The sequence below is a fragment of the Lepus europaeus genome, chromosome 4 (assembly GCF_033115175.1).
Source record: "Lepus europaeus isolate LE1 chromosome 4, mLepTim1.pri, whole genome shotgun sequence".
Classification (NCBI taxonomy): Eukaryota; Metazoa; Chordata; class Mammalia; order Lagomorpha; family Leporidae; genus Lepus; species Lepus europaeus.
This window is the reverse complement of record NC_084830.1, coordinates 40,092,085-40,116,175: the sequence shown is the minus strand read 5'-3', so window position 1 is coordinate 40,116,175 and position 24,091 is coordinate 40,092,085. Positions and strand designations below refer to the sequence as shown.

At 54.8% G+C, this 24,091-nt stretch overlaps 1 protein-coding gene across 1 annotated transcript in view; it reads left to right on the top strand.

The window, feature by feature from the left end:
* The first annotated feature begins 18,172 nt into the window (after positions 1-18,172).
* Positions 18,173-24,091, top strand: part of BAALC (BAALC binder of MAP3K1 and KLF4) — a 78,010-nt gene continuing 72,091 nt past the window's right edge. Inside the window, exon 1 of the mRNA XM_062189482.1 lies at positions 18,173-18,332. Within this exon, the coding sequence (XP_062045466.1) occupies positions 18,173-18,332 (160 nt within the window). The remainder of the gene's footprint in view (positions 18,333-24,091) is intronic.

The window sequence follows — 24,091 nt, the reverse complement described above, 5'->3', positions numbered from 1 at the left end:
TGGGCCCCTGCCACCTATGTGGGAGATCTCGATGGAGTTCTTGGTTTCTGAATTTGGCCTGGATTAACCCTGGCTGTTGCAGCCACGTGGGGAGTGAACCAGTGGATGAAACATTGCTCGCTCGCTCGCTCTCTCTCCCTTTTTCTCACTCTGCCTTTAAAATAAATAAGTCTTTTTTTAAAAAGCAGCAGCAGCAGAAGCAGTGGTAACAAGCTGGGGAGCTGGGGAGGTGAGATGTGGCATCCATGGTCGCTCATCCTGACATTAGCAGTAGGATTTGGAATTGCTCAGGTTTACTGAACAGTTACTGTGTGCCAGGCGTTGTGCTAGGTTTCCATGGGCATATCCTCCCTTTACCTTCCCACAGCCCTGCAAGGGAATGATGATTACCTTGTCTACTTGATGGAAGAGAGAATTGAGGGTCAGAGCAAGAGGGGCTCAAGGCCTCTGACAGCAGAGCCCGCTCTCACCTGGTAGCGCTGGGAGAAAGCACATCCCTTCAGGAAGCTTCGTCCTCTGCCAACCCCGCCCATGGCTGGCAGCCAGCGGGCTTTGTTTCTTATTGTGCTTAGCCCTGAAGCACCTTGTGCAAGGCCAGGGGATCCCAGCAGGGAGACTCAGGAGAGAGTAGCCATCAGAAGCCATCAGTCATCGGTGGGCAGCTTGATGAGTGTCTTCTGGGCCAGGGGACTGAGGTCATGTTCTCTTGCAGTGGGGCCTCCAAGGACCCCAAAAAGCCCCACATGGGAGAGAGTCAGCACTTGGGCAAGTCACACCGGGATGCTGATTCCAGGAAGCTCCTGGACTGATCAAGCACTGCCGGGAGCTTCCCGCCCTGGAAGTCTGCAGTGCCTCGGCCACTCCAGGCCTGCAGGGGCTGGAAGACTCTCTGGGCAGGGCGAGATGTCCATGGCCTTCCTCCTCCCTGTTCTGTTTCTGAGCCTTAGTCGGGCCTGAGACGTACAACAGGTGTGGGACAGCGGCGATGCTTGACAAAACGACTTTCCAAAACCTGAGGATACAAGGATACAATAAATACACTAACTGGGGCCGGCATGTGGCACAGTGCATCAAACCACTGCTTGGCCCCCACATCCGTGTCAGAGTGCCTGGGTTCGAGTCCTGCCTCCTCTGTCATCCCAGCTTCCTGCTAATGTGCACCCTAGGAGGCAGCAGGTGATGACTCGAGTGTCTGGCTCCCTGAGAGGCAGAGAGACAGCGAGCTCCCATCCAGGGGTTTGCTCCCCCAATGCCCCCAGAGGCTGGAAGTGGGCCAAGGCCAGGGTCAGCAGCCAGGAGCTGAGTGGTAAGGATCCACTTCCTTCAAGGTAGAAACATTGCTTTGCATGTTTTGTGTTCTCATTTAAGGTTTGTTCAAAGTAGGGTGTGCCAGGTGCTAGGGGCTGGGTATGGAGATGGGAGACCCTGGAAATGCAGAATCCTGCAGCCATCATGGAACACGGAAGCTCTTAGCCTACTGACAGGAAGTGAACGACAAAGATTTTCCTAAGGGAACATTTCCCAAGGGCTCAGAGTGCTGTAGAATATGCTGTCCCTTGGGCAGCAAAACAAATTCATAAAGTCCCTCTGCAGTCTCCATGTTACCGGCTGGCAACGGTTGTCTATGGAGGAGAGGTGGGGGTGCCAGGAACAGTGGTGGGGAAAGTATTTGCACCAAAGAAGGATTTTACTAAATCTTCTTTTTTAAATATTTATTTATTCGTGTAACAGAGAGAGAGAAGAGATAAATTGTCTGTCTGCTGGTTCACTACCCAAGAGGCTACAATGGCAGGGGCTGGTCCGGGCTGAAGCTAGGAGCCTAGAATCCCATCTAGGTCTCTCCTGTGGGTGCAGGGGCCCAAGTATTTGAGCCATCTTCTATTGCTTTCCCAGGTGCATCAGCAGGGAGCTGGATCAGAAGTGGAGCAGCCAGGACTTGAACCTGGGCTCTGATATGGGATATCAGCAACACAGGTGGCAGCTTAGCCCACTGTGCCACACACTTGCCTCTTTTCTAAATCTTTACCTGTGAAATTAAAGCACCTATTATAAAGTTAGAAAAATTATCAAATTAGGCTGGTGCCGTGGCTCAACAGGCTAATCCTCTGCCTTGCGGCACCGGCACACAGGGCTCTAGTCCCGGTTGGGGCGCCAGATTCTATCCCGGTTGCCCCTCTTCCAGGCCAGCTCTCTGCTATGGCCCGGGAAGGCAGTGGAGGATGGCCTAAGTGCTTGGGCCCTGCACCCGCATGGGAGACCAGGAGAAGCACCTGGCTCCTGGCTTTGGATCAGCGCCATGCGCCGGCCGCAGCGGCCATTGGAGGGTGAACCAACGGCAAAAAGGAAGACCTTCCTCTCTGTCTCTCTCTCTCTCTCACTATCCACTCTGCCTGTCAAAAAAAAAATTATCAAATTAGAAATATAATCAAATTAAAAGTATTATCACATTAGAAAAAAACATTAGTAACTGGCCATGTAGTCAAGCAGTCCTGGGTTTGAGTTTGGGGCTATAACTTATTGCTGTGTAGTGTTGGGCAAGTTACTCAACCTCTCTGAACTTGGCTTTCCTACCTGTGTGATAAAAACAGCAATGCCTACCTGCTAGGACCTGTAGAGGAAATACGCCACACCCAGAGACAAAGAAAGAAAAGCAGACCCCTCTTCCCAACACAGACCTTGAAACGTGGCTGCTCTCAATTCACTGGTGAAGCAGCTGCCCACTGTCACCCTCTCTAGGAGGGAAGATGTCCTATTGCTTCTGTAAACTCCAGTCATAAATCTGTCCTAAGAAATCTGAATGACCCTGCTATCTCTTTTTACAAACATACCTGGCCCACCGACCATTGGAAGTATGGTCCTGTCACCAGAGCCCGACCCCTTAAACGTCCCATCTGGGGTGCCATTTGATATCTGAGTATGAGGTGCCAATTCTATTACTGTGTGCTTATTAACAAATTCCCAATATTAATAAGCCTGTGCGGGTTCTTACCTAATATTCAGAGGAGAATTCTGAATACCAGCATAAATGAATGAGGTGGCATGACAAGTTTTTAAGTTTTTTTATTCAGTGAGAGAAATGCATAGGAGAGTGAGGGCCCTATCTAAAAGAGAGGGAAATCTGGGTTCATACCAAGTACCAGGAGCCAGCCACGTGGAGGTACATGCAGGCCAGAAAGCATGGAGCAGGTGGCCCGAAGGCCACGTGCCCCTGAAGGCATGGGGACAGCAAGCACGTCCAGTGTAAAAGGGAAGAAAGGGGCCAAAAAAAAGGCCGTGTTCCAGGCCTTTAAGCCACTTCCAAAGAGGAGTGGTTAATTAACCTGACTGGCCGGTGGGCACACAGGTGTGGTCAGGGGCATGAGGTCACACAGGGGCATGGTGAAGGCATGGTCTTCCAGCTCACAAGCCTAATCCATTTTATCCTCCATGCCTGCCTACAACAGTCCTAAGTCACGTAGGCTGCAGTTTAAACCCACCAGTGCTGTTACAGCTAAGGTAGGATGCTGATGAACCTATAAATATTCTAAGAAACTTGGGATTGTTGCTCAGTTCTCAGGAAATGATTCCAGCTGAGCCCACTGGCGTAATAAACTGCTTGATCCTCCGCTGTCTCTGGTGCCTGTTTGAATAGAGGGAGTTCTCCCACCCCAGATTTCTGTAACAGACACAACAGCCACTCACATTGACTGGCTGCTGGTGCCATCACCAGTCTTTCACAAGGCATTTGCCATTTGCCATTTCTCTCTCAGCCTGTGCCCTGTTCTGTAAGCTAAAAGCCTGCACAGCAATGCTATCTTTGGTTCTAACTGCTGAGGTTTTGGCCGTGCTGTTCCTAGGATCGGGGACCTGGGGCTGGGCCAGGTGAATTAGTTGCAGCCTGTGCCTGGCCGCTGCCTTTGAGCCCAGCCTAGGCCTGACCTTGTCCTGCAGAGTTCTTCCCAGCCCCTGCTGGTCCCCCTGCATCTCCTGCCAGCCCGTTCTGTGGACACCCTGGCACCTCTGGATTCCTGGAGAGCACAGTTTACGGTGAGCTGTTGTGACACTGGCTAACCACGCCCCCACTTTCCTCAGCTTCCGTCCTGGGAGTTTGTGTGTTGTCACTGGGGGCAGGGACGGCCCCAGGTGCTGTGTTCTGCGGCCAGGTGGCTCCCTCTGTCTTGCTGACGCTGGGGGGTGCTGTTGTGTGCAGCCCTCTTCGGACTTTGCTTTAGCTTCTCAGTGGATACTGAGGCTGCAGGAAGGCGGCTGTGGACAGGAAACCCGGCTGTGTGGGCTGGCTCTTGATGTGATTCCAGGCTCTACCCGCAGGGCCCAGGCTCTGCAGGCCTGGAATGCGACCCAGGAATGTGCATTTTAGAAAGCTCAGGTGACAGTGCTGTGAGTGCCCCAGAGGCCAGACGTGGGAAGGCGACAACTGGGGTTTTATTTCCTCTTCCTGTGGAGGCTTTCAGACTCAGGACTCCCTCATGGTGGCCCTGCGCTCCTGGGCCTGCTGCTGTGTGCGCGCACGTGCAGTACCCACTCACTCACCTCTGGGGGTCCTCCAGGCGCGCTTCGGGAGAGCTGCACCTGTTTCTGACGAGCACCGGGGGCGCCGCCACCTCGGCCCCACGCGCGCTCTCCCAGAATTCCCGTGGGGTGCCAGGACCGTGGCCCTGGGACGGAAGCCTGCTCTCGGGGTCAGCTCTGTCCTCCTCGCGTCCATCTCTCGGGTCCACTTACGGCTTTCTCCTGTGGGTCAAAGGGCCCTCGAGCCGTGTCCCCTGTTCCCTGTGAGTCCAGCGGGCCTTCGGGGCACACCCGTTCTGCACCGCGGGAAGAACTTACAGTGGGAATACCGGACCGGTGTGAGCCCTTTCCTTGTTTCTCCAAGGGACCAGGGCGGTGTGGCTGCGGGGAGTGTCCCGTCACGTGTGCCCGGGAAGGAGGCGTCTCCTTCGGCTTGAAGCCTGGCCCCACATGGACGGTTTGGACCCCACGCCTCCCTCGGCCTCCCATGGCCGCTTGGTTCCGCGTGGATTTCCTCTCTCACGTGGACAGCGCCCCCGTAAGCGCTCCCGGGCCCATGCTCCGACCCAGCCACCCATCTAGAGTGGAGGCTCCCGAGGTGAGAGTCCGCCCGTGGCTGTGCCGTGCACCCACGTGTTTCCACGGGGAGCTGTTCCGTAAGACTGGTGGGGAAGCAGCGGCCCCTTGTTCTGCCTCCCCATCAGAGACTCTGAGCTGATGATTCTTCTGGGGGTTCAGCTCTGTGTTTCCAGAGAACATGCTAGAAGCTGCTGCTGTTGAGCTTGGAGAGCTGTTCACACGTCCTCTTCCCCTTCCTGCATGGCTACAGCATGACTGGCTCAGCTCCTGAGCAGTGTTTACTGTGTTACAATCATATGATGCTACTGAGAGCTGAGCCATGGAGACAACTTCTACTTTCCTATACACCTCTTTTTTTTTTTTTTTTTTTTGACAGGCAAAGTAGACAGTGAGAGAGAGAGAGAGAGAGAGAGAGAGAGAGAGAGAGAGTGAAAGGTCTTCCTTTTGCCGTTGGTTCACCCTCCAATGGCCAGCACGGCTGGCGCACTGCGGCCGGCACACCGCACTGATCCGAAGCCCAGAGCCAGGTGCTTTTCCTGGTCTCCCATGGGGTGCAGGGCCCAAGCACTTGGGCCATCCTCCACTGCCTTCCCGGGCCACAGCAGAGAGCTGGCCTGGAAGAGGAGCAACCGGGACAGAATCCGGCGCCCCCACCGGGACTAGAACCCGGGGTGCTGGCGCCACAGGCGGAGGATTAGCCTATTGAGCCGCAGCGCCGGCTCCTATACACCTCTTTAAAAAAGTTTATTTTTATTTATCTGACATTCAGAGAGACAGAGACAGAGATGTCTTCTACCCACTGGTTCATTCCCCAAATGCCTGCAACAGCCAGGGCTAGGCCAGGCCTAAACCAGGAGCCGGGAACTCCATCCAGGTTCCCTATGTGGGCGGCGGGACCCAAGTCCTTGAGCCATCACTGGCTGCCTTGCAGGGTGTGCGTTAGCAGGGAGCTGGGCAGAAGTGGAGGAGCTGGGAGTGCATCCCCGGCTCTCCAGTATGGGACGGGGGTAACTCAGTGGCGAATGAGCCCTCCATGCCACAACGCCCTCCCCTCTGATATGCCACCCCCCCCCCCATTTTTCTTCTTCCCAGTTCAATGTCAAATTGCCATTATTTAGCTGTCTTCTCCCAATATTGGGGATGTACGCTATCAGCTCTATCTTCTTAAGGAAATCTCTTGCAGGGCTGGCACTGTGGCCTCAAGTGTGAAGTGGCCTGTGATGCCAGCATTGCGAATGGGTGCCAGTTCATGTTCTGGCTGCTCCACTTCTCACCTACATTCTTGCTAATGTGCCTGAGGAAGCAGCAGCTGATGGCCCAATGCTTGGCCCCTGCCACCCACATGGGGGCCCAAAAGAAGCTGCTGGCTTCAACCTGGCCCAGCCATGGCCATTGTAGTCATTTGGAGAAGAAAACTAGCAGATGGATGATAGATGATATTCTCTCTCTCTCTCTCTCAATCTCTCTCTCTCTCTCTTCCCTTCTCTATCTGTGCTTCTGTCTTTCAAATAAATAAATGAATCTTTAAAAAATGAAAACGGATCTCTCCCCAGCCTTCCGGCTTTTCCTCCTTGGCTCTGCACCCTGCCCCTCAGCCCTGGAGCAGCACTGTGCCTTAGGAGGCTCCTCACTGTCCCCCCACCCGGGGGGGGGGGTTCCCTTCGTCTTTTCCTGGGCACTGACTGAAAATTCTTTGTTATTTGGGTAGAACACATCTTCCAGTTTCTCCTTGGGGAATGTGTGCGAGGTTAAAAAAAGAACTATTTGAGAGCCAGAGCCAGCCAGCTAGAAGGAGGGCTGCCCTCGGCTGGGTCACTCCCCAGAGGCCCACACTGGCCAAGGCTGGGGAGCACCAGAGCCAGGAGCTGGGACCTCAGTCCAGGCCTCCCCCGTGGGTGGTGTCTGAACTGCTGTGCCAAATGCCCACCTCAAACACTCTTATTTTTTTTTAAACAAATGATTTATTTACTTATTTGAAGGATAGAGTGACAGAGAGAAAGGGGGAGACCAAGGTCTTCCATGCACTGGTTCACTCCATTACTTGGGAAGACCTGCATCAGCCAGGTCTGGGCCAGACCAAGAGCCAGGAGCCAAGAACTCCAACCAGATCTCCCATAGCGGGGGCCACATCTGCTGCCTCCTGGAGGGACGCAGGATCAGGAAAGTGGGGGAGCAGGGCCAGGGGCAGGCCCTCGGACACAGGGCGCAGGTGGCCCAGGCGGGGGCTCTGCCTGCGGCTCCACACGCCCGCCCCTGTCTTCCCTGTTCTCGCCCCTTGGCTGCTGTGACACCACCCCGGTTCAGTTTTGTCCTCAAGGTCACTTTCCTCTCCCGGTCCCCCAGAGTGGCTCCCTCGGGGCTGAGCTCAGGCCGCTCCTCTGCGCTCTCTCCATTCACTGTCCCTTCCTTAGGGAAGCTCAGGCCTTGTCCTCGGCCCCAGCACCCACCTCCCTTTGACTTCCCGCCTTCTCGTCCACTTGCCCCAACGCATCCAAAACAGAAACCTTGACTTGTTTTTCTGCCAAAGGGATCCCCACCAAGTCTTCCTCCCTTACCCAGATATGCGAGACAGCCGGGGTCTCTGCTTCTTCCTGGCCCCTGACACCCAGAATATCAGCAAGCCTTCTGGGCTCTGTCTTGGGCAGGGCTCTGGACTCTGTCCCCTCTCTTCACCTCCATGGCCTCCACCCTGCTCTACAAACCAGCGTCATCTCCCCTGGCTGTGCTGGCCCCCAGGCCTCTTCTCTGGGCTCCCTAAAGTCGGGTGTCCTTACCAGGGAGCCTGTGAGAGCTGGAAACCAGACTTCTCTCTTGCGATGAAAATGCCCTTCACTGTTACCACAGCCTGCACCAGAGCCCCTGGCTTCCCTCCGGGGCGCCAGCCCTTCCTCTGGACACCGGTCTCCTGCGGGGACATGGCGCCCTGCAGGTGCTAACAGGTCTCTCTCCTGGCTTTGTACCTGTGCCATCGGAGCAGAAGGCTGCAGCGGGAGTGAAACTCTGCCCTAACAGCAGGTAGCTCTGGGGACTTGCTCTCCAAGTTTTGCTCGCAGCCTCCTTTCTGCAGGGTCTGGGCACAGCTCACGGAGGCCTGGAGGCTGGGGACTGGGGAGAGGACTGGGGCAGGAGGCAGAGGCGAATAGGAGCGCGGGCTGCAGGGAGAACCCTGCCCGCCATGCCGCCCAGGCCCCCTCTGAGCTTAGCCCCAGGAGGCGCCCCAGTCCCGAGAGCAGACGCCGCCCGCCGGAGCCCACCCGAGCCCGAGCGTGGGCGGCGCCGGGGTGGGGAACGCGCGCCCGTGGCCCGCGAGACCATGAAATCCTCTGGGTCTGCCCTGCCTAGGCAGCCGCAGGCGGACCTGGGAATCCAGCACGTCTCCAGCAGGCTCCGTTTTACGCGGCCCACTGTGTGGCCTGAGAATGGCGTTGTCAATCTCTCAGTGGCCCTGGGCAGAAGCGGCGTCCTCATGGCTGCTGCTCTACGCCCCAGTCACCGCTCTCCCCTGCACATCGCCCGGTTCGCGGGGACCTGGGGCACGCACTGCTTATCCGGCCTGCAGGAGGTGCCGGTCGCCCAGCCTCCCGCACGGCCTGCACACCCTGTGCACCGCTCACGTCCCCACGCTGCGGGACAGCACCCAGGCAGCGCAGACAAAAAACAAAACCAAGTCCTCGTGTTGATATGGATTTCATCCTCTGAGTGTGCCCGAGGCCGTTCTCCACCGAGGGGGGAGCATTTTTCTCAGTTCTGAATCGGATCACTCCCAGGACAGACGCTGCTTGGAATGGAAAATTTCTCCCAAGTCCCTCAGTGATCTCCCGTCTTCCCTCCTAACTGCAGGGGAGGGAGTGCGGCCTTCCCGCTGGGGCTTGTGTTGACAGGACGTCACAAACCCTCCACCAGGACGCTGGCATCAGCAGCTGTCTGCCAGGGTGTGCATTAGCGGGAAGCTGGATGGGAAACAGAGGTGGGATGCGAGCATAATAAATACTGTTAGCATGGATTATTTCATTTAATCCCCACAGCAATGCCAGGAGGTAGGTACTGTTAAAAGGCTCATTTGGGGGTGAGGGGGATGCTTGGCACAGTATTCAAGACACCACTTGGGGTGCCTACATCTCTATCGGAGTGTCTAAGTGACAGAATTGCTCCAGCTTCTTGCTGATGAGCACCTGGAAGGCAGCAGGTGATGGCTCAAGTATCGGGTCCCTGCTACCCACGTGAGAGATGGGATTGAGTTCTGCTCTCCTGGCTTTGGCCTGGCCCAGCCCCAGCTATTGTGGATATTTTGGGAGTGAAGCAGTGGATGGAAGATCTGGGAGTGCTGCTTGAATGGTAGCTATTGTTAGTCACAGGGTAGAGAGGACAGCTGCCCACCTCTGGGTGTAGCCTGCCCCGGCCTGGGAAGCCTGCCAGGTGAGGAAGAGGCTCTCTACGTGCAAGACAGCAGCGCCCATGCACAGGCCAGCCCTTGCTGTGAGCTCTGCTGACCTGGCCGCAGGGGGTGACCCAGGGCAGAGCAGAGGGGCTTCCATACTTCCAGAGCCCTGTTGAGCTTCCCTTAGTGCACTCTGGTTTTCTGCCTTGCCCTGAGGGTGCCCTGACTTTATGGCCAGCATTTGAGGGCGTGACGTCACAGGCAGGACAGAAAGAAGCCGCCATGGCCCCTATTAGCCAAGGAAGAGCAAGGACAAAAATCAAACATTTGCAAGACTGAAATATCAGCTCCCATCTGCTGAGTGCTTGCTCTGTGTGCCGACTTCCACCATGTGCTTTCCAGGCACTCTCTCTGCTTCCCCACAACACCCTGAGGCCAGGACCCTGATTACTGGAACACACTTTGGGGGTGGGGTAGGAAACCCACTCTGACCATTGATTTAATCACCCCAGATTCAGGCAGAGCCAAGTCAGCTCCCCTGAACAAGCGTGCACACAGACAACGGACAATGTGCCAGCGACTGCTGTGCTCCCGCTCCGTCAGGAGGCAGGGTCCCGCTGGGCGATCACAGTCGAGAACCCAGTGTTCTGCCCCACTCCTTTCCCTTGCGCCTGTACCTCCTGTGAGCAGGGAGTCGTGCTTTCCATGTAAGACACGGCGGTGACTTCTGTTGACTGAAGACTGCAAAAAGCAAACTGAGCCTCATTTCCAACTCATGTGAAGGGGCGGGGCTGAGGGGCAGCCTGGCTTTCCAGTGCCCCAGCCTTCTTTTATTTAAATAAATTAAATTTATTCATCTTCATTTTATTTGAAAGAGGGATAGATAGAGATTTTCCATCCACTGGTTCACTCCCCTTTATAAATGCCTGCAGCAGCCTGGGGTGGACCAGACTGAAGCCAGGAGTCCGGAGCCCAATCTGAGTCCCCCGTGTGGGTGGCAGGGACCCCAGTACTTGAGCCGTCATGTGCTGCCTGCTGGGGTGTGCGTCAGAGGGAAGCTGGATCGGGCACAGAGGTGGGATGCAAACCCAGGGATCTGGTGTGGGATGTGGGCGTCCCGAGTGGTGTCTTTCTCCACTGCTGCACCAGCACCTGCCCCATGACCCCCTCTCCCGTGTCTGCATCCTATCTGACTAAAGCCTTGATCACAGTAGCAGCAGCCAAACTGGTGTTGAGAGAATGAGTGACTGGGGTCCCTCTCCCTCGCCCGGGAAACGCTGAGTAACAGTTGCCACCTGCCTCCTCGTGCAACTTTATACGGAAGCACAGGAACAGGTGGCCGCATCCTAGGGCCCGGGAGAACAGAGGTTCTGAACGTACTTTCTCCTCTCAGAGAAAGAATCCCAGGTCTCTGACCTATCTGTGTGACGTGAATGGATCTGGGAACCTCCCGGGGCTGCAGGAAGCAGTTCCCCCGCTCCAGGCCACGGTCAGGGGGAGGAGAGCATCAGTTCCCCTTCTCGAGGCTTGCCGTGTTGCCGCACTTGGGGCTGCTGACAGAGGGGACTCGCCATCTGCTGCCCCAAGCAGCCGCCAAACCTGCTCCCCAGGTGCCCGCCGGTTCTCCCGCTCCTCCCCAGCGCCACCTACTGCTGTCACCCGCGCGTGTGTCCCTCCGAAATGTGTAGGGTGTAAAAGTATAACAGAGGGCCCCTGGGGGAAGTGGCTGTGGCAGAGCCCTGATGAACGGGGTTAGGGTCCATACCAGAGACTGCAGGGAGCTGGCTGGCTGGGCCTTCCAAGAAGGCGCCGCCTGGAAGCACAGCACCTGCTGCTGACCCTGGCCCTGGATTCTCCGGCCCCCAGAGCTGTGAGCACACACTCCTGTCCTTGTAAATTACCCAGCCCACCATGTGTGTTATAGGGTCGGGGTGGGTAAAGACAAGACACACATTGTCAGGTCTCCATGGGTTACGGTGAAGGTACAGTCAGAGAAGTGCGTAGGGACGGCAGCATTAACAATGGCTGTAAGGTGGGCTGTTCAGATCCGTAGAAAACACTCTTTCTTCAGGCTGGAAAAGGGGAAAATCTGCTCTTCCTTTTTTTTTTCTTTCTTCTTAATTTACTATTCTGGTTATCTACTCTTTAAAATAATTATTTATTTTATTTGAAAGGCAGAGCAACAGAGAGAGGGAGAGAGAGAGAAAGAGAGAGAGAGAGAGAGAGATTCCACCGATCCTCTGGTTGATTCTCCAACTGGTGGCAACAGCCAGGGCTGGACCAGGCCAACGCCAGGAGGCAAGAACTCCATCCAGGTCTTCCATGTCAGTGCAGGGGCCCAAACACTTGGACCATCTTCTGCTGCTTTCCCAGGCACCATAGCAGGGAGCTGAGAGCAGCTGGGACTTGAACCAGTGCTGTGATACAGGATGCTGGTGTCGCTGGTGGCAGCTTAACCTGCTCGCCACAGTGCCAGCCCCCTTTTTCTAAGGAGAAGCGAGTGGACTCAGAGATCTAGGCCCTGATCATCATCTTCCTGACATTTAGAGTAACTTAGCGAACTGCTCAACCTCTATTTGTTTTAGTGAAGAAAGTGCAGAAGGCAGCACTAACTTGCCCACTGCAGTGTGCGAAGACATAGGTAGTTGTGGTGGAATGAGAAGGCCATGCCAAGATGGCTGCTGGCAAACCAGTGTCAGTTACTCAGGAATGGTTTTGGAAACCCCCTGAGAAACCACCTGGCAATGGAGCCTGCCTGGCAACAGGCTGTGATTGGTTAGGGCATAAACTGCCCCTTGACTGGATTGGCTGCCTTGGCTATATAAGCTGCTGTATCAACTGAAATAAAAGAGTCTGTGGGCTGCTCGCCTCTGGCCTGATTTTACCCAACTTCCAGGGTCTGTGTGGTGACTCCACACCTCTTGTCCCCACTGTACTCCTCCTCTCAGAACAAATCCACATCAACAGGTAATGATGACTCTAGGGGGCTCTAAGAAGAGGTGAATGACCCATGGATGTCCCAGCAGAGCCCTCCTGGGGTTTTCAGAGTTCTCATTGGAGCTGGTCCTGTGGGAATTTGCCTTTCTGGATCTATTCTCATTTCTAACTCAGTCTCTTTTCTGTTACAATCTATAATCCTATCTTTTTTTCGGCTAGATTTGTTGATATATCCTTTGTTTTTAAATATTTATTTATTTATTTGAAAGGCAGAGAGAGAGAGGGAGGGAGAGAGAAAGGGAGAGAGGTCTTCCATCTGCTGGTTCACTCCCCAGATGGCTGCAACATCTGGAGCTGTGCCAATCTGAAGCCAGGAGCCAGGAGCTTCTTTCAGGTCTCCCATGCAGGTGTAGGATCCCAAGGACTTGGGCCATCTTCTACTGCTTTCCCAGTCCATAGCAGAGAGCTGGATCGAAAGTGGAGCAGCCAGGACTTGAACTGGCACCCATATGGGATGCTGGCACTGCAGGTGGCAGCTTTACCTGCTACACAACAGTGCCACCACACCCATTTTTTTTTTACAGAGTTTATTTATTTGAAAGGCAGAGTTGGAGGTACAGGCGGGGGAGGGGGGTGTCTTCCATCCACTGATTCACTCCCCATATGGCCGCAACAGCCGGAGCTGGGCCAATCCGAAGCCAGGAGCCAGGAGCCAGGAGCTTCTTCTGGGTCTCCCATGCAGGTAGCTGCTTTCCTAGGCCATAGCAGAGATCTGGATCAAAAGTGGAGCAGCCGGGATTCGAACCAGCATCCACATCGGATGCTGGCACTGCAGGCGGTGGCTTTACATGCTATGCCACAGTGCTGGCCCCGATATTACATTTTAATACAGATGCATGCACACACACACACACGAGCTATGTGATCATGTGAGGAACACAAAAAGACACAAGCACACCTGAAGATCTTTGACTATGGGTATTTTTCTGTTTATCAGAGCTCATTAAAGAACTTGCAATGTTGTTTATTCTCCACTGTTCAGGGACTCACAGAGTAGAGCACTACTTCCTGTCTTGAATCCCTGGGCTCTCGCACACTCCTGTGACCTCAGTTATGTGACCCTAATGCTCTTCTCCTTCCCATGATGCATGCGTCGCGCCTTGGTCTCCGGGCAGGTGCAGCAGGGCATCATTGGATCCTCCCCCAGAGGCTCACCTGGGGCAGGGCCTGCAGCCTCCAGACCCGGCGTCTTTTGTGACGAAAGCAGCTGCTCATTCTGTCATTTTAAACTTCACCCACCGACCTCATCATCCTCAGATTCTCCTCTCCAGGCCATTCCCTGTGTATGTCACCCACATTCCCTTGTGACAGAGCAGATCGGTCATTCATCACATCTCATGGATGAGCAGGTACTATACAAAAGGAAGTGCAATGAACCCAGGTACTGGGGAACGTCAGACACGGCTTTGCCCTGTGTTTCAGTGTAGGGTCTGATAAACCACAGGACACTTCAGTCACCAGAAGAACCTGCTGGGATTAACCCAAGGGAGCTGCTCTCCTTCCCATGAGAGCTATTTGGTCTCAAGATTAGTAGAGGGAGAATGAGCTCTATCATGCTCAGTTTCACATTTAAATTTCATTCCCTCTATAAATATTTTGTGATAGCACATCCAATTCTTCCTTTTGCCAAACCCCCACTTTGTCTTTTTTTTTTTTTTTAAGATTTATTTTATTTACTTGAAAGGCAGAGCTGGAGAGAGATCTTCCTTCTGCAGGTTCACTCTCCAGATAGTTGCAAAAGCTGGCGGGAGCCTGGAACTCCATCTGGGTCTCCTGTGTGGGTGGCAGGAGCCCAAGCACTGGGCTATCTTCTGCTGCTTTCCCAGGTGCATGAGCAGGGAGCTGGATTGGAAATGGAGCAGCCTGGACTTGAACTGGCATTCATATGGGAAGTCAGCATTGCAGGCGGCAGCTTTACCCACTGTGCCACAACTCCAGCCCATTCTGCTTCATCTTTCCCAACCTGTTAAAACATTGATCCTTTTAAACTCATCAACCCTCCTGCTGTCTTAATATTTCAGTTTCCTTTACTTGTTTTTGCACTGTCATATTTCCCCACATCGGCATCACCTGGGTTCCAGGTGCACCCCTCATTTCCTGGGGATGGAGTCATTCTTCGAAGGCGAGACATAGTGAATGGGCTAACATCAAATGACACTGTCTGATGTTTTTCTCCAGGTGTGGAGTATGGAGAGTATGGAATCTGATTTTGTGCTTTGGGCTGTTAACTTTGAGTTCTCTTCTTTGATAAAGAAATTATGCGTGGTAGATGAGTGAGGATGTGTCAGCTAGGCCAAGACTGGGGACCTGCAGGGGTGACCTATGGAAACTGAAAATCTCTCCCCTACCCGAGGGCAGGTAGGGGCTCCAGCACTGGTGTGCGAGCGCTTGCTGGGTTTGGCATTCAGGCCCTGAGGGCTGAGGGCCACACACAAGGGTGCACCCTGTGGGCCCAGAATGATTGCTGCCTGTGCCTCCCTCGTGCTACTTTTCACTTGGGAAGGTGGAGACCTCTAAGGGGGAATCTATCGTTACACAGTTTCAGATGCTGGGTCCCCAAGGCAGGGTTGGGTTCCTGCTGAGCCTTCGGTTCTGCCCAGTGGTCGGCCTTGCTGGGAGTCTCCTTTCTGTGCTCCCAGAGGTGGGGCAGAGCCCTGGGATGCTGGCCACAGGAAGGGCCCTGTGCCCTGAAGCGCTCTGCTCTGGTTTCCGGAGCAATGAGCCAGAGGTGGCACCCACCACACAGGTCCCCAAGCCACTGGTATTTTATTCTAGACTCCCATTAGGTGACAGCTGCTGCTCAGCAGCACGTTTTAAAGGGATTGTTTGCTTCATGGTCTGGATGGCCTTGGCTAAGGCTTTCCTGTTGTTCCCAGTTGCAACCCTTCTCACGTTGCTCTCAAACTTGATGGAAAAAGGTGGCCAGTTCCTAGCAGTCAAGTTACACATTCTGAACAGATGGTTTAAGGTCATTTATTACATTTTACATGCGTACATTTAATTTTTTCTTAAAGGCTTAAGAGTGAATTCAGTCCCAACGAGGGAGTTGTACTTACAAGAACACAGCGGGGTGGCTGTCTGGCCTGGGGGTTACAATGCCCACATCCCGGACTGAAGTACCTGCGCTCAGTTCTTGCCTCCGCTCCTGGATCCAGCTTTCTGCGAGTGTGGACCCTGGGAGACAGCAGTGACGGCTCACGTAATTGGATTCCTGCCACCCAGGAAGCAGATAAAAACTGTACTGACTTCTCTCTCTCTGTCTCTCTCTCTCTGCCCCTCAAATAAATAAATTAGAAAAAAATTAAATTATAAAAGAGCCACAGTAACCAGAGGCCCCGAGCTCTGTCTGAAATTTGAGCTCTGTGGGAGATAACAGTTACTCTCTGACTGGGAGCCACGGGGTCAAGTCAAGAACTGGCAACTGCTCCAAGTTTCCTGGACTCAGAAATTCTCTGGCGAGGGCCTTTGGCCTAGCACTAAGATGCCCGTTAGCCCAGCCACCCACATTCCACATCACAGTATGTGGTTCCGTTCCCAGCTCTGGCTCCCCCCTCCAGCTTCCTGCTCCTGCAGACCCTGGGAGGCAGCAGGTGGTGGTTCGGATCGGGCATCTGGGAGTGAAGCCGCAGACAGGAGCTCTGCCTGTCTCTGTCTCTCAGCCTCTCAAGAGAACATTCTCTGACTGCGGTGTTAGGTCATAGCAAGTGATTCCGTGAAAATGATAGAACATTGCACTATGGATGATGTTATGCAGAAATGGCTGTAGGAAAAGAGAAGAAGCTCAAAATACACAAATGGACTTGGAGAAGTTCTTAGAGAAGAGAGGAGAGGACAGGAGAGGCGAGGAAAAATTTGAATAGAAAGGTGAGTTTGTTGTGGTGCAGTGACGTTTTGAAATCAGCGCATGGTCTTTTATAGTCTGCACTTTCCACGTGCGTCTTGAGCCTCTCTCCCAGGTGGCTGCCCAGACCCGCGTGAGGAAGGAGCAGCCACACTCCGGCCGCAGCAGGCCACGTGTGGCCACCCTCTGCTGCGTTCTTGCGTAGATAGGCAGGTGGCACCTGACCTGGGCCTCTGCCTCAGAGACCCCTCTGGCTCCCTGGCTCTGGTTCTTCCACAGCCAGGGGTCACAGGGGGCACCCACCTGGCCTGTGAGCCCCTCTTTCATCTAACCTCCCTGCTGGGGACCTCAGCCTTGCAACCTCTTCCCAAAGGCCCTGAACCTACTGCTGAGACTTGCCTGGGAATGTCAAGGGCACCAGGGGGCTGGGAGGGAGGCCTGCCTGCCAGCTCCACCCATAGTTGGTTCCTGGGTGTTTCAGGTTCCTGGTGACCTTTCACTTTGTTGAGGACGAAGTTCAGAGGGTCATGAAGTTGCAGAACTGAAGTGGATGCTGGTGACAGTAGCCAGCATGGCTCTCTGTGAAATGCAAGGCCCTCCTGCCTGCTCCCTACAACAAGACAAACCTGGCCCAGCTGCCCCCTAGTTCTTTCTTTTTTCTTCTTTTTGACAGACAGTGAGAGAGAGAGACAGAGAGAAAGGGCTTCCTTCCGTTGGTTCACCCCCAAAATGGCCACCACGGCCTGAACTGCGCCCATCTGAAGCCAGGAGCCAGGTGCTTCCTCCTGGTCTCCCATGTGGGTGCAGGGACCCAAGCACTTAGGCCATCCTACACTGCCTTCCCGGGCCACAGCAGAGAGCTGGACTGGAAGAGGAGCAACCGGGACTAGAACCCCCGCCCATATGGGATGCCAGCGCCGCAAGCGGAGGATTAACCAAGTGAGCCACGGTGCAGGTGCCGGCTCCGCCCCCTAGTTCTTAGCGGCCACGCCTTCTTTCCACTTGCTGTGGCCAGCCCCCAGCTCCATTGCTTTTTATTTTTTAAAATATTTATGTATTTTAAAGGCACAGATACAGAAAGGAGGAAGAGATAGATCTTCTGTCTGCTGGCTCACTCCCCAAATGGCCACAATGGCCGGGGATGGGCCAGAACAAAGCCAGGGGCCAGGAGCTTCATCTGGGTCTCCCATGTCTGTGCACGGCCTTGGGCATCTTCCACCGCTTTCCCAGGTGCCTTAGCAGGGAGCTGGATCGCAAGTGCAGTAGCTGGGACTCGAACCTCGGAAGCTTGGGGGCCTCTTTTTCTAAACTTTTCAGTTCTTTCCTAATGAAGAGGAACCAAGGAGGGAAGAGAGGGACTGAGGGAGGGTCAGTAGATGAACGGGTGGTAGAAGGGTGGGTGGATGGATGAGTGGGTAAGTGGATGGATGAGCAGTAGCTGGATGACAGGTAGGTAGGGGGATGGATGGGTGAGTCGTAGCTGGGAGATGGGTGGGCGCATGGATGGACGGACGGACGGGCAGACTAGAGACTAGGAACAGTAATCCCTCGCGGGACCCCCACACTCCTCCCGCTTCCGGTGCGGCTCCAGCGCGGCGGCCGGCTCAGGAGCACTAAGGGAGGGTGCAGGCGAGCGGGGTACTCCGGCCGGGCTGGGCTAGAGGCGAGGCCGAGGGGAGGTGGGGAAGGAGAGGTGGGAGGAGGGCCTCGGAGGCGGAGAAGAGGGGCGGGCGCGGCGGGAGCTGTGTGCGGGCTGCGGCTGAGGCTGCGGCGCGGGCGGGCGCAGGGACGCGATGTCGCCGCCGGGGCTGAGCCGCAGCCCCAGCCGCTAGGCGAGCGGCCGCCGGGCGCACCCGCAGCGCGGGAGGATGGGCTGCGGCGGGAGCCGGGCCGATGCCATCGAGCCTCGCTACTACGAGAGCTGGACCCGGGAGACCGAGTCCACCTGGCTCACCTACACCGACTCGGACGCGCCGCCCAGCGCCGCCGGCCCGGACAGCGGCCCCGAGGCGGGCGGCCTGCACGCGGGTGAGTGAGCCAGGCCCGCAGCCCCTGCCCGGCAGCGCCCCGCTCGCGGGAAGAAAAGCCCGCAGCTCGAGCCCCCAGGGAATCGCTGGCGGGGGGCGAGACACGCGGACCCTAGCCCAGCGCGCGCGCACCCAGAGCCCCCGCTCAGCTCCTGTCCTGCGCTAGCGGGACCAACGCGGGGCCGGGGCCGGTGCGGGGTCCGCTGCGGGGGACCAGGGGACGGACAGCTCACTCCGCCACTCACCCACCCCAGGCCCCCCACCCGCCTGCGGCTCGCCTCCCCGCTGCGGTGATCCAGAGGCCCCTCCTGCCACCTGCGCACCAGGGCGGTGACTTCGCCACCCGTAGCCACCTGGTCCCTCTCTCGTTCTGCAGACAAGGCGCCTTCCTGGGGTTGCCCCGGTGGCGTCGTCGTGTCGCTTCCTCTTCCCACCCTTTGGGAACCAACCCCGGAATCCTGGCTCAGGGCGGAACAGAAGCACCTGTCCGTGCGCGTGCACGCTTGCGCGGTTCCACAGCCCAGGGCTTCCCTCCCTCCTTCCCCGTGGCCCCCGGCGCTGTATAGGAGGGAGCTCACGGAAGTGGATTTGGACTGTAAACTAAATGCCCACACCCGGGCCCGCTCCCTGTGCAGTGGAAATTTGATGGCAGGATCTGCAAAGAACTTTCTGGTCCGGTCACAGAATTTTTTGTTTGTTTGTTTATGAGGCAAACACTGATAATTTTAGCAGAAATGAAAATTGCTGCATTAACTGACCATTAATTGTAAGTGCGCTCATGACATGAAAAGGAAGAAACCCACTGCTCATTACATGGGTGTTGTCAAAAACCAGGTGAATACTTGGGTAACAAAAAAAAGTTGCACCTGTTTGCGACCCCTTGTGTTGGCAGTTTTGAGTAACGGAATCTGAACTAGAAGCCGGGCTCACGGGAGGCGTGATGTGTAATCCGTGCAGGAGGGAGGAGTGGGAGCGACTGTAAAAGGTCAACAGCCCTCAATGCACTCCCACAGAGAGCTGTTGCTTCAGTCTGGAGAGTCCTCCCATGGGGCCCCTTTGCTGTGTGAACGGGGGACCTGTTTTCCGGTGAGTGAGAACCGTGTGAGGGCGCTGCCACACAGGGCTCCGGGTTTGCCTCTGTTTCTGACTCCCAGTGGCAGGTGCAGCGGTTATTTTGTTGATGCTTTCAGAAGTTCCCAGGTGACTGCTGGCTGATTTCAGAGTCAGAGTGAGGGCAGAGCAGGAGCCTTTCACAGGAGCCTGGTGAGTGCTGGGTGTCACGGTGTTTCCCACCCTTGGCTTCTCCGCAGAGGCTATGGCCAGAGCTGTGCTCCAAGAAACAGGGGTAAAAAGACCTAGCGTGAAAAGCAAAACAAAACCACAAAAAGACAAAGTTCAGCTTTGGGGAATGGTAGCCTTGGTGAGTGGGAGTATCTGGGGTGTGTGTGTGCATGTGTGCACGCTGTAGTGGTGCTGAGAGGGGTATGAGATGGCTAAATGTGTACATATATGTCCCTCAAGTCTTTCCCAACGTTTATTCATTTATTACTGTGGCATCCCAACTTGCATCCCATCCATCCTGAGATGTGATTCCTGCAACAGGGGGTGCCCTGGGCAGGAGCACCGCTCATGGTGCCTGTCAGCCCGGGCAGCCCTGCCGCACGGCTGGTGCAGAAGGCCCGCGTCACTCAGGAGCTCGGCTCAGGACAGCACCCTCAGATTGGCCACACTCTTAGATGGGCGACATAGTTTCAACTCCCTAGAAATTTCTATCAGCCTCGGAGGGAAATGGCATTTCTGAAGATGCAGATGGAGGCAAAGCTTCCCTAGGAGTGCTCTGGTGTTCCCTCAGGCCTTTGGAAGAGTGGCTTGATCCCCGGGACTCTTCTGCCTGTACACTGGTCATCTGTAGTCAGCGAGGGGCATCAGGGAAAGCGACAAGTCTCCTGGGTTGCAGCCACCCTGGGAGATTTGCCAGATCCTTTAGTTTTTTTTCTTCCTTGTTGCTCTCCTGCCTCATCCACCCGCTGCCAGTGCTGTACCCATGAATCCATGGGAGACAGCCGTGGCCACAGTAGCAGTGGGGCAGGAACCCAGGCCACCATGTATTCCTGTTCACAGCAACCCCTTTGTCTCAGGCGGGGCAACGAAAGGAAGAGCCAGAGGCAGGAGAGTCCAGACCATTACATCAATGGAAAGGCACATGGGGTTCTCAGTGGGATGGTCCCATTGAGGGACGACCCTCCTCCACCTCACAGCCCTTACCTACCCTCCTTCCTCAGCCCTCAATATCTTCTCTTTCTGGGCCTCCTGTCAAATAGGCCACTGTAAACTCAGGATCTTCAAGGGCACCAATTAGACTTACCTCCTCTTTGTGTTCCTGTGTGAGCTCACAGTGCAGCCACGCGTGGCACAAGGTTGGGACTTGTGGCGTTTTCTGAATGGACAGTCAGGCAGTCACTGTAACCCTGCCCTTCCTTCTTCGCAGTCCTTGTCCTTCCCGGAGTCCCTCTCTGCCTCCCTTCCTGTCGCCCTTGCTATTGAAGCTTTCCCACCCACCCTCCCCAGATGTAGCTTCTCCTACAAAGCATCCCACTCCGACCCCTAACCTCACCCCTTCCCTTGAAACCCCTGGCCCAGCCCAAACAGTCCATCTCCCATGTCAGCATCCTGCATCCCAGCCCCTACGCTGGGTCTGTTTTTAACTATGATGCCAGCTTCTCCCAGGACGGACTCCACGGCTCACCGTGGGTGCTGGGGGTGGAACGTGCTTTCCTGTTCATCCACAAAGGGAGCTTCTTGCCCCCTCTTTAGTCAGAAAGTGAGCATCTGCTTTGGGAGACTCACTCCACTGGCCAGGAGAACTCGATTCATTTGGGTGTGCCTACTCTGTGGGCTGGAGTTGAAGGCTTGGCTGAAGTCACCCTGCCTGGCATCCACGGCTTGCCTGTGCCCGTGAAGGCCTGTCTCTGTGCAGAGGGAAATTCGGTGGGGCGTGATTTACTGCTCATAGCCTCAGTTCACTGGGTTGGTTTTGCTTCTGTTGTCAGATGAGTCTCCAAGGAGCAGGGGTCTGGGGTTGACTTGCTGCAGCCTAGTTCCGCCCTTCTGTGCGTGAATACCTCCTAGCATCTCCTCCAGTGAATTGCAATCCCTTTAATGACATCCCTAAGGATCCCCTTTTGCACTGCTAGGGTGGGTTTTTCCCCTTCCCCAAGTTTCTCTAGAGAATAAAATGCGTCCTATTTCCCTAGGGTGCTTCTGTATGCTTTGAATTGCTACAATGATTGCTTTAGTATATGGAAATGCAGAGAATGGGAGACTCACGGCAAAATGATTCACCCAAATAAACTGAAAGACAGTTAAATAAAACAAAGAGCGCTTACCATTACCATGAGCTAACACTGTTTACCCAGGGCTGGGCGCTATATGCACTCATCTCATGAATCCTGACAGCTGTGATGAGGTAGGGCTGTTGGCATCCCCATTTTATAAGCAAAGAATGAGGCTCAGAGAGCACCAGTAACTTCTGCCAGCGGGAGACTGGGGTCCAGCTGTGTCCCATCCAAAGCCTGTACCCCTCAATATTGTCTTCCTGATGGATGGGGGCTAGCCACCGAGGTCTTCATCTTCCAGTTGGTGGGACTCACAGTTGGGTCGGATCTCTTGATTTCTAATCCGATCTGCAAGGCTGTTCTGCATTATCCCAAGGCGGCAGCAGCCCTCCCCCTGGCATGGGGCCTCCCCGGCACCGCTGTGGCGCAGCCTCCCTGGGAGAAACCCCTCCTGTTCTTTGTGATTGCTGCTGGGGAGCTCCTGACCGTGTGAGGTGAGTCTTGCCCAGACAGCTCAGTCTGTGGGGGCGGCGTCCGCCTCCTCCTACCAAACACAGGCAGTCCTGCTGTCACTTCTCAGTCACAGCCGCCTAACGACGCTCTTTGGTTTGCCAGTGCCCTTTTATTTTTAAGATTTATTTTATTTAATTGACAGAGAGGGAGAGACAGCGAGAGAGAGATCTTTCATCTGGTTCAAACCCCAGATGGCCACAATGACTGAGGTTCCAGGCCAAAGTCTGGAGCTAGGGATTCTATCCAAGTCTCCCACATGGCAGCAGGGCCCCCAAGCACTTGGGGGCATTTTCCACTGCTGTTCCCAGGCACATTAACATCGAGCTGGATCAGAAGTGGAACAACTGGGACTCAAACTGGTGTCTGATATGGGATGCCAGCGTTGTCAGCTGTGACTTAACCCACTGCATCTCAACGCTGGGCCCCAACTTCCTTCTTGAAACTTGAAGGGAGGAATCCATGGTTGGCTCCAGGCTATCTGAGCATCACAGGGCAACACACAGTGTATTGTGATGAGGCCTGGGAAGGAGTCTCTCCCGGCACAGGCAAAATGGGTTAGGATTTGTTTGTTTTCCCTGCTGCTGTTGCCATCTTACCTTGATGACTCACACTAAGCTTGTGATCACTTCAAACCCTGAGGGCTTTCTTTCTAATCAAATTTAAGTTCAGGGACATTGTTCCTATTTTCTCTGCTAACTACCTGGCACTCAGTGATTAGAATATGGGTGGCCTGCGTGTGTTTGTTCAATGAATGAGTTCTCCCATGAGTCCTGCAGTAGCACTGTTTTCATTAACTCAACTTTGTCATTTTTGCATTTATTCCTGTTACAGTTCATCTTGGTTTCTGTTTAATGTTTAGATTTGCTGGTCTTGATCCCTGTTGATACTGCTAAGAAGTGACCATCCGAGGTCTTTGATTCTCTGTGTGGACAGACTAAAGAAGAAACACTATTTGTTTTTTCTTCATTCAGTAGAAATTGGGCACAAAGCTGAGTAAGATGTTGCTGGACTTCAAACAGCTAAGATTAAGACAGACACACAGGTGGGCAAAGTTTGGGTCAGCGTGGTCCATATCGGGACAACACGAAGGAAAAGAGATCCAGGGAACTACCCCCCCAAAAAAACAAAACAAAAAACAACGATGGCACCTGCAGGCCTGCCCAGGGGGACAGGTGCAGAAGGCAGCCGAGCTGAGTGAGTCCTCCCCCTAGCATGAGGGCACCTGTGGAGAGCCTGCGGGCTTGTTGACAGATAACCCCCACCACTCCCACTCCGGACACTGCTTATGGTGATGTTTCCCAGGAAGCCTGACTACTGCCCTCCCCCTTCAAAGATGACTGGGACATTAGCCAAGGAGTCTATGGGTTGGGTAGGGGGTCTCTGCACCCCCCACTGTGTCCCTGTGCCCAGCTCTGCCTGACTACGGTAGGGCCTTGCCTGATCTCGCTAGAATGAATGAATCTCTTAAAACATCGCTGTGTCCTTTTCTTCCTCCCTGAGACCCCAGAGGTGATGTTCTGCTTCCTCCGCAGTTCCATCTGCTCCTGCTCCCTGGGCTCCTGTCTACCTGATTGGTTGCGTAGTAAGAGCAGAGTCCCACCTTCCGCATAGCCCTTTTGCCAAGCACAAGCCTCACCGTGTTATAGGGATTGCTATTGCAAAAATCACTACATGAAACGGGTGGGTACAAAGGTGGGCGGTGTTTGAAGGCTTAGGGATCTCCCACTCTCATGGCCCTCGTCTCCTGGGCAGCTGTCACGTTTTGCTGTAGGCTCTCCAGGCACTTTGCCACACTGCATCACCCAGGCTTGTTTGTGCCTGTGTCTCTCTAGTTAGCCTGCGAGCTCTTCTAGGTTTGGAATCAATGATTGACATTTGCGGGCCTGCCTCTGCCACAGGTGTGTTGAATGAC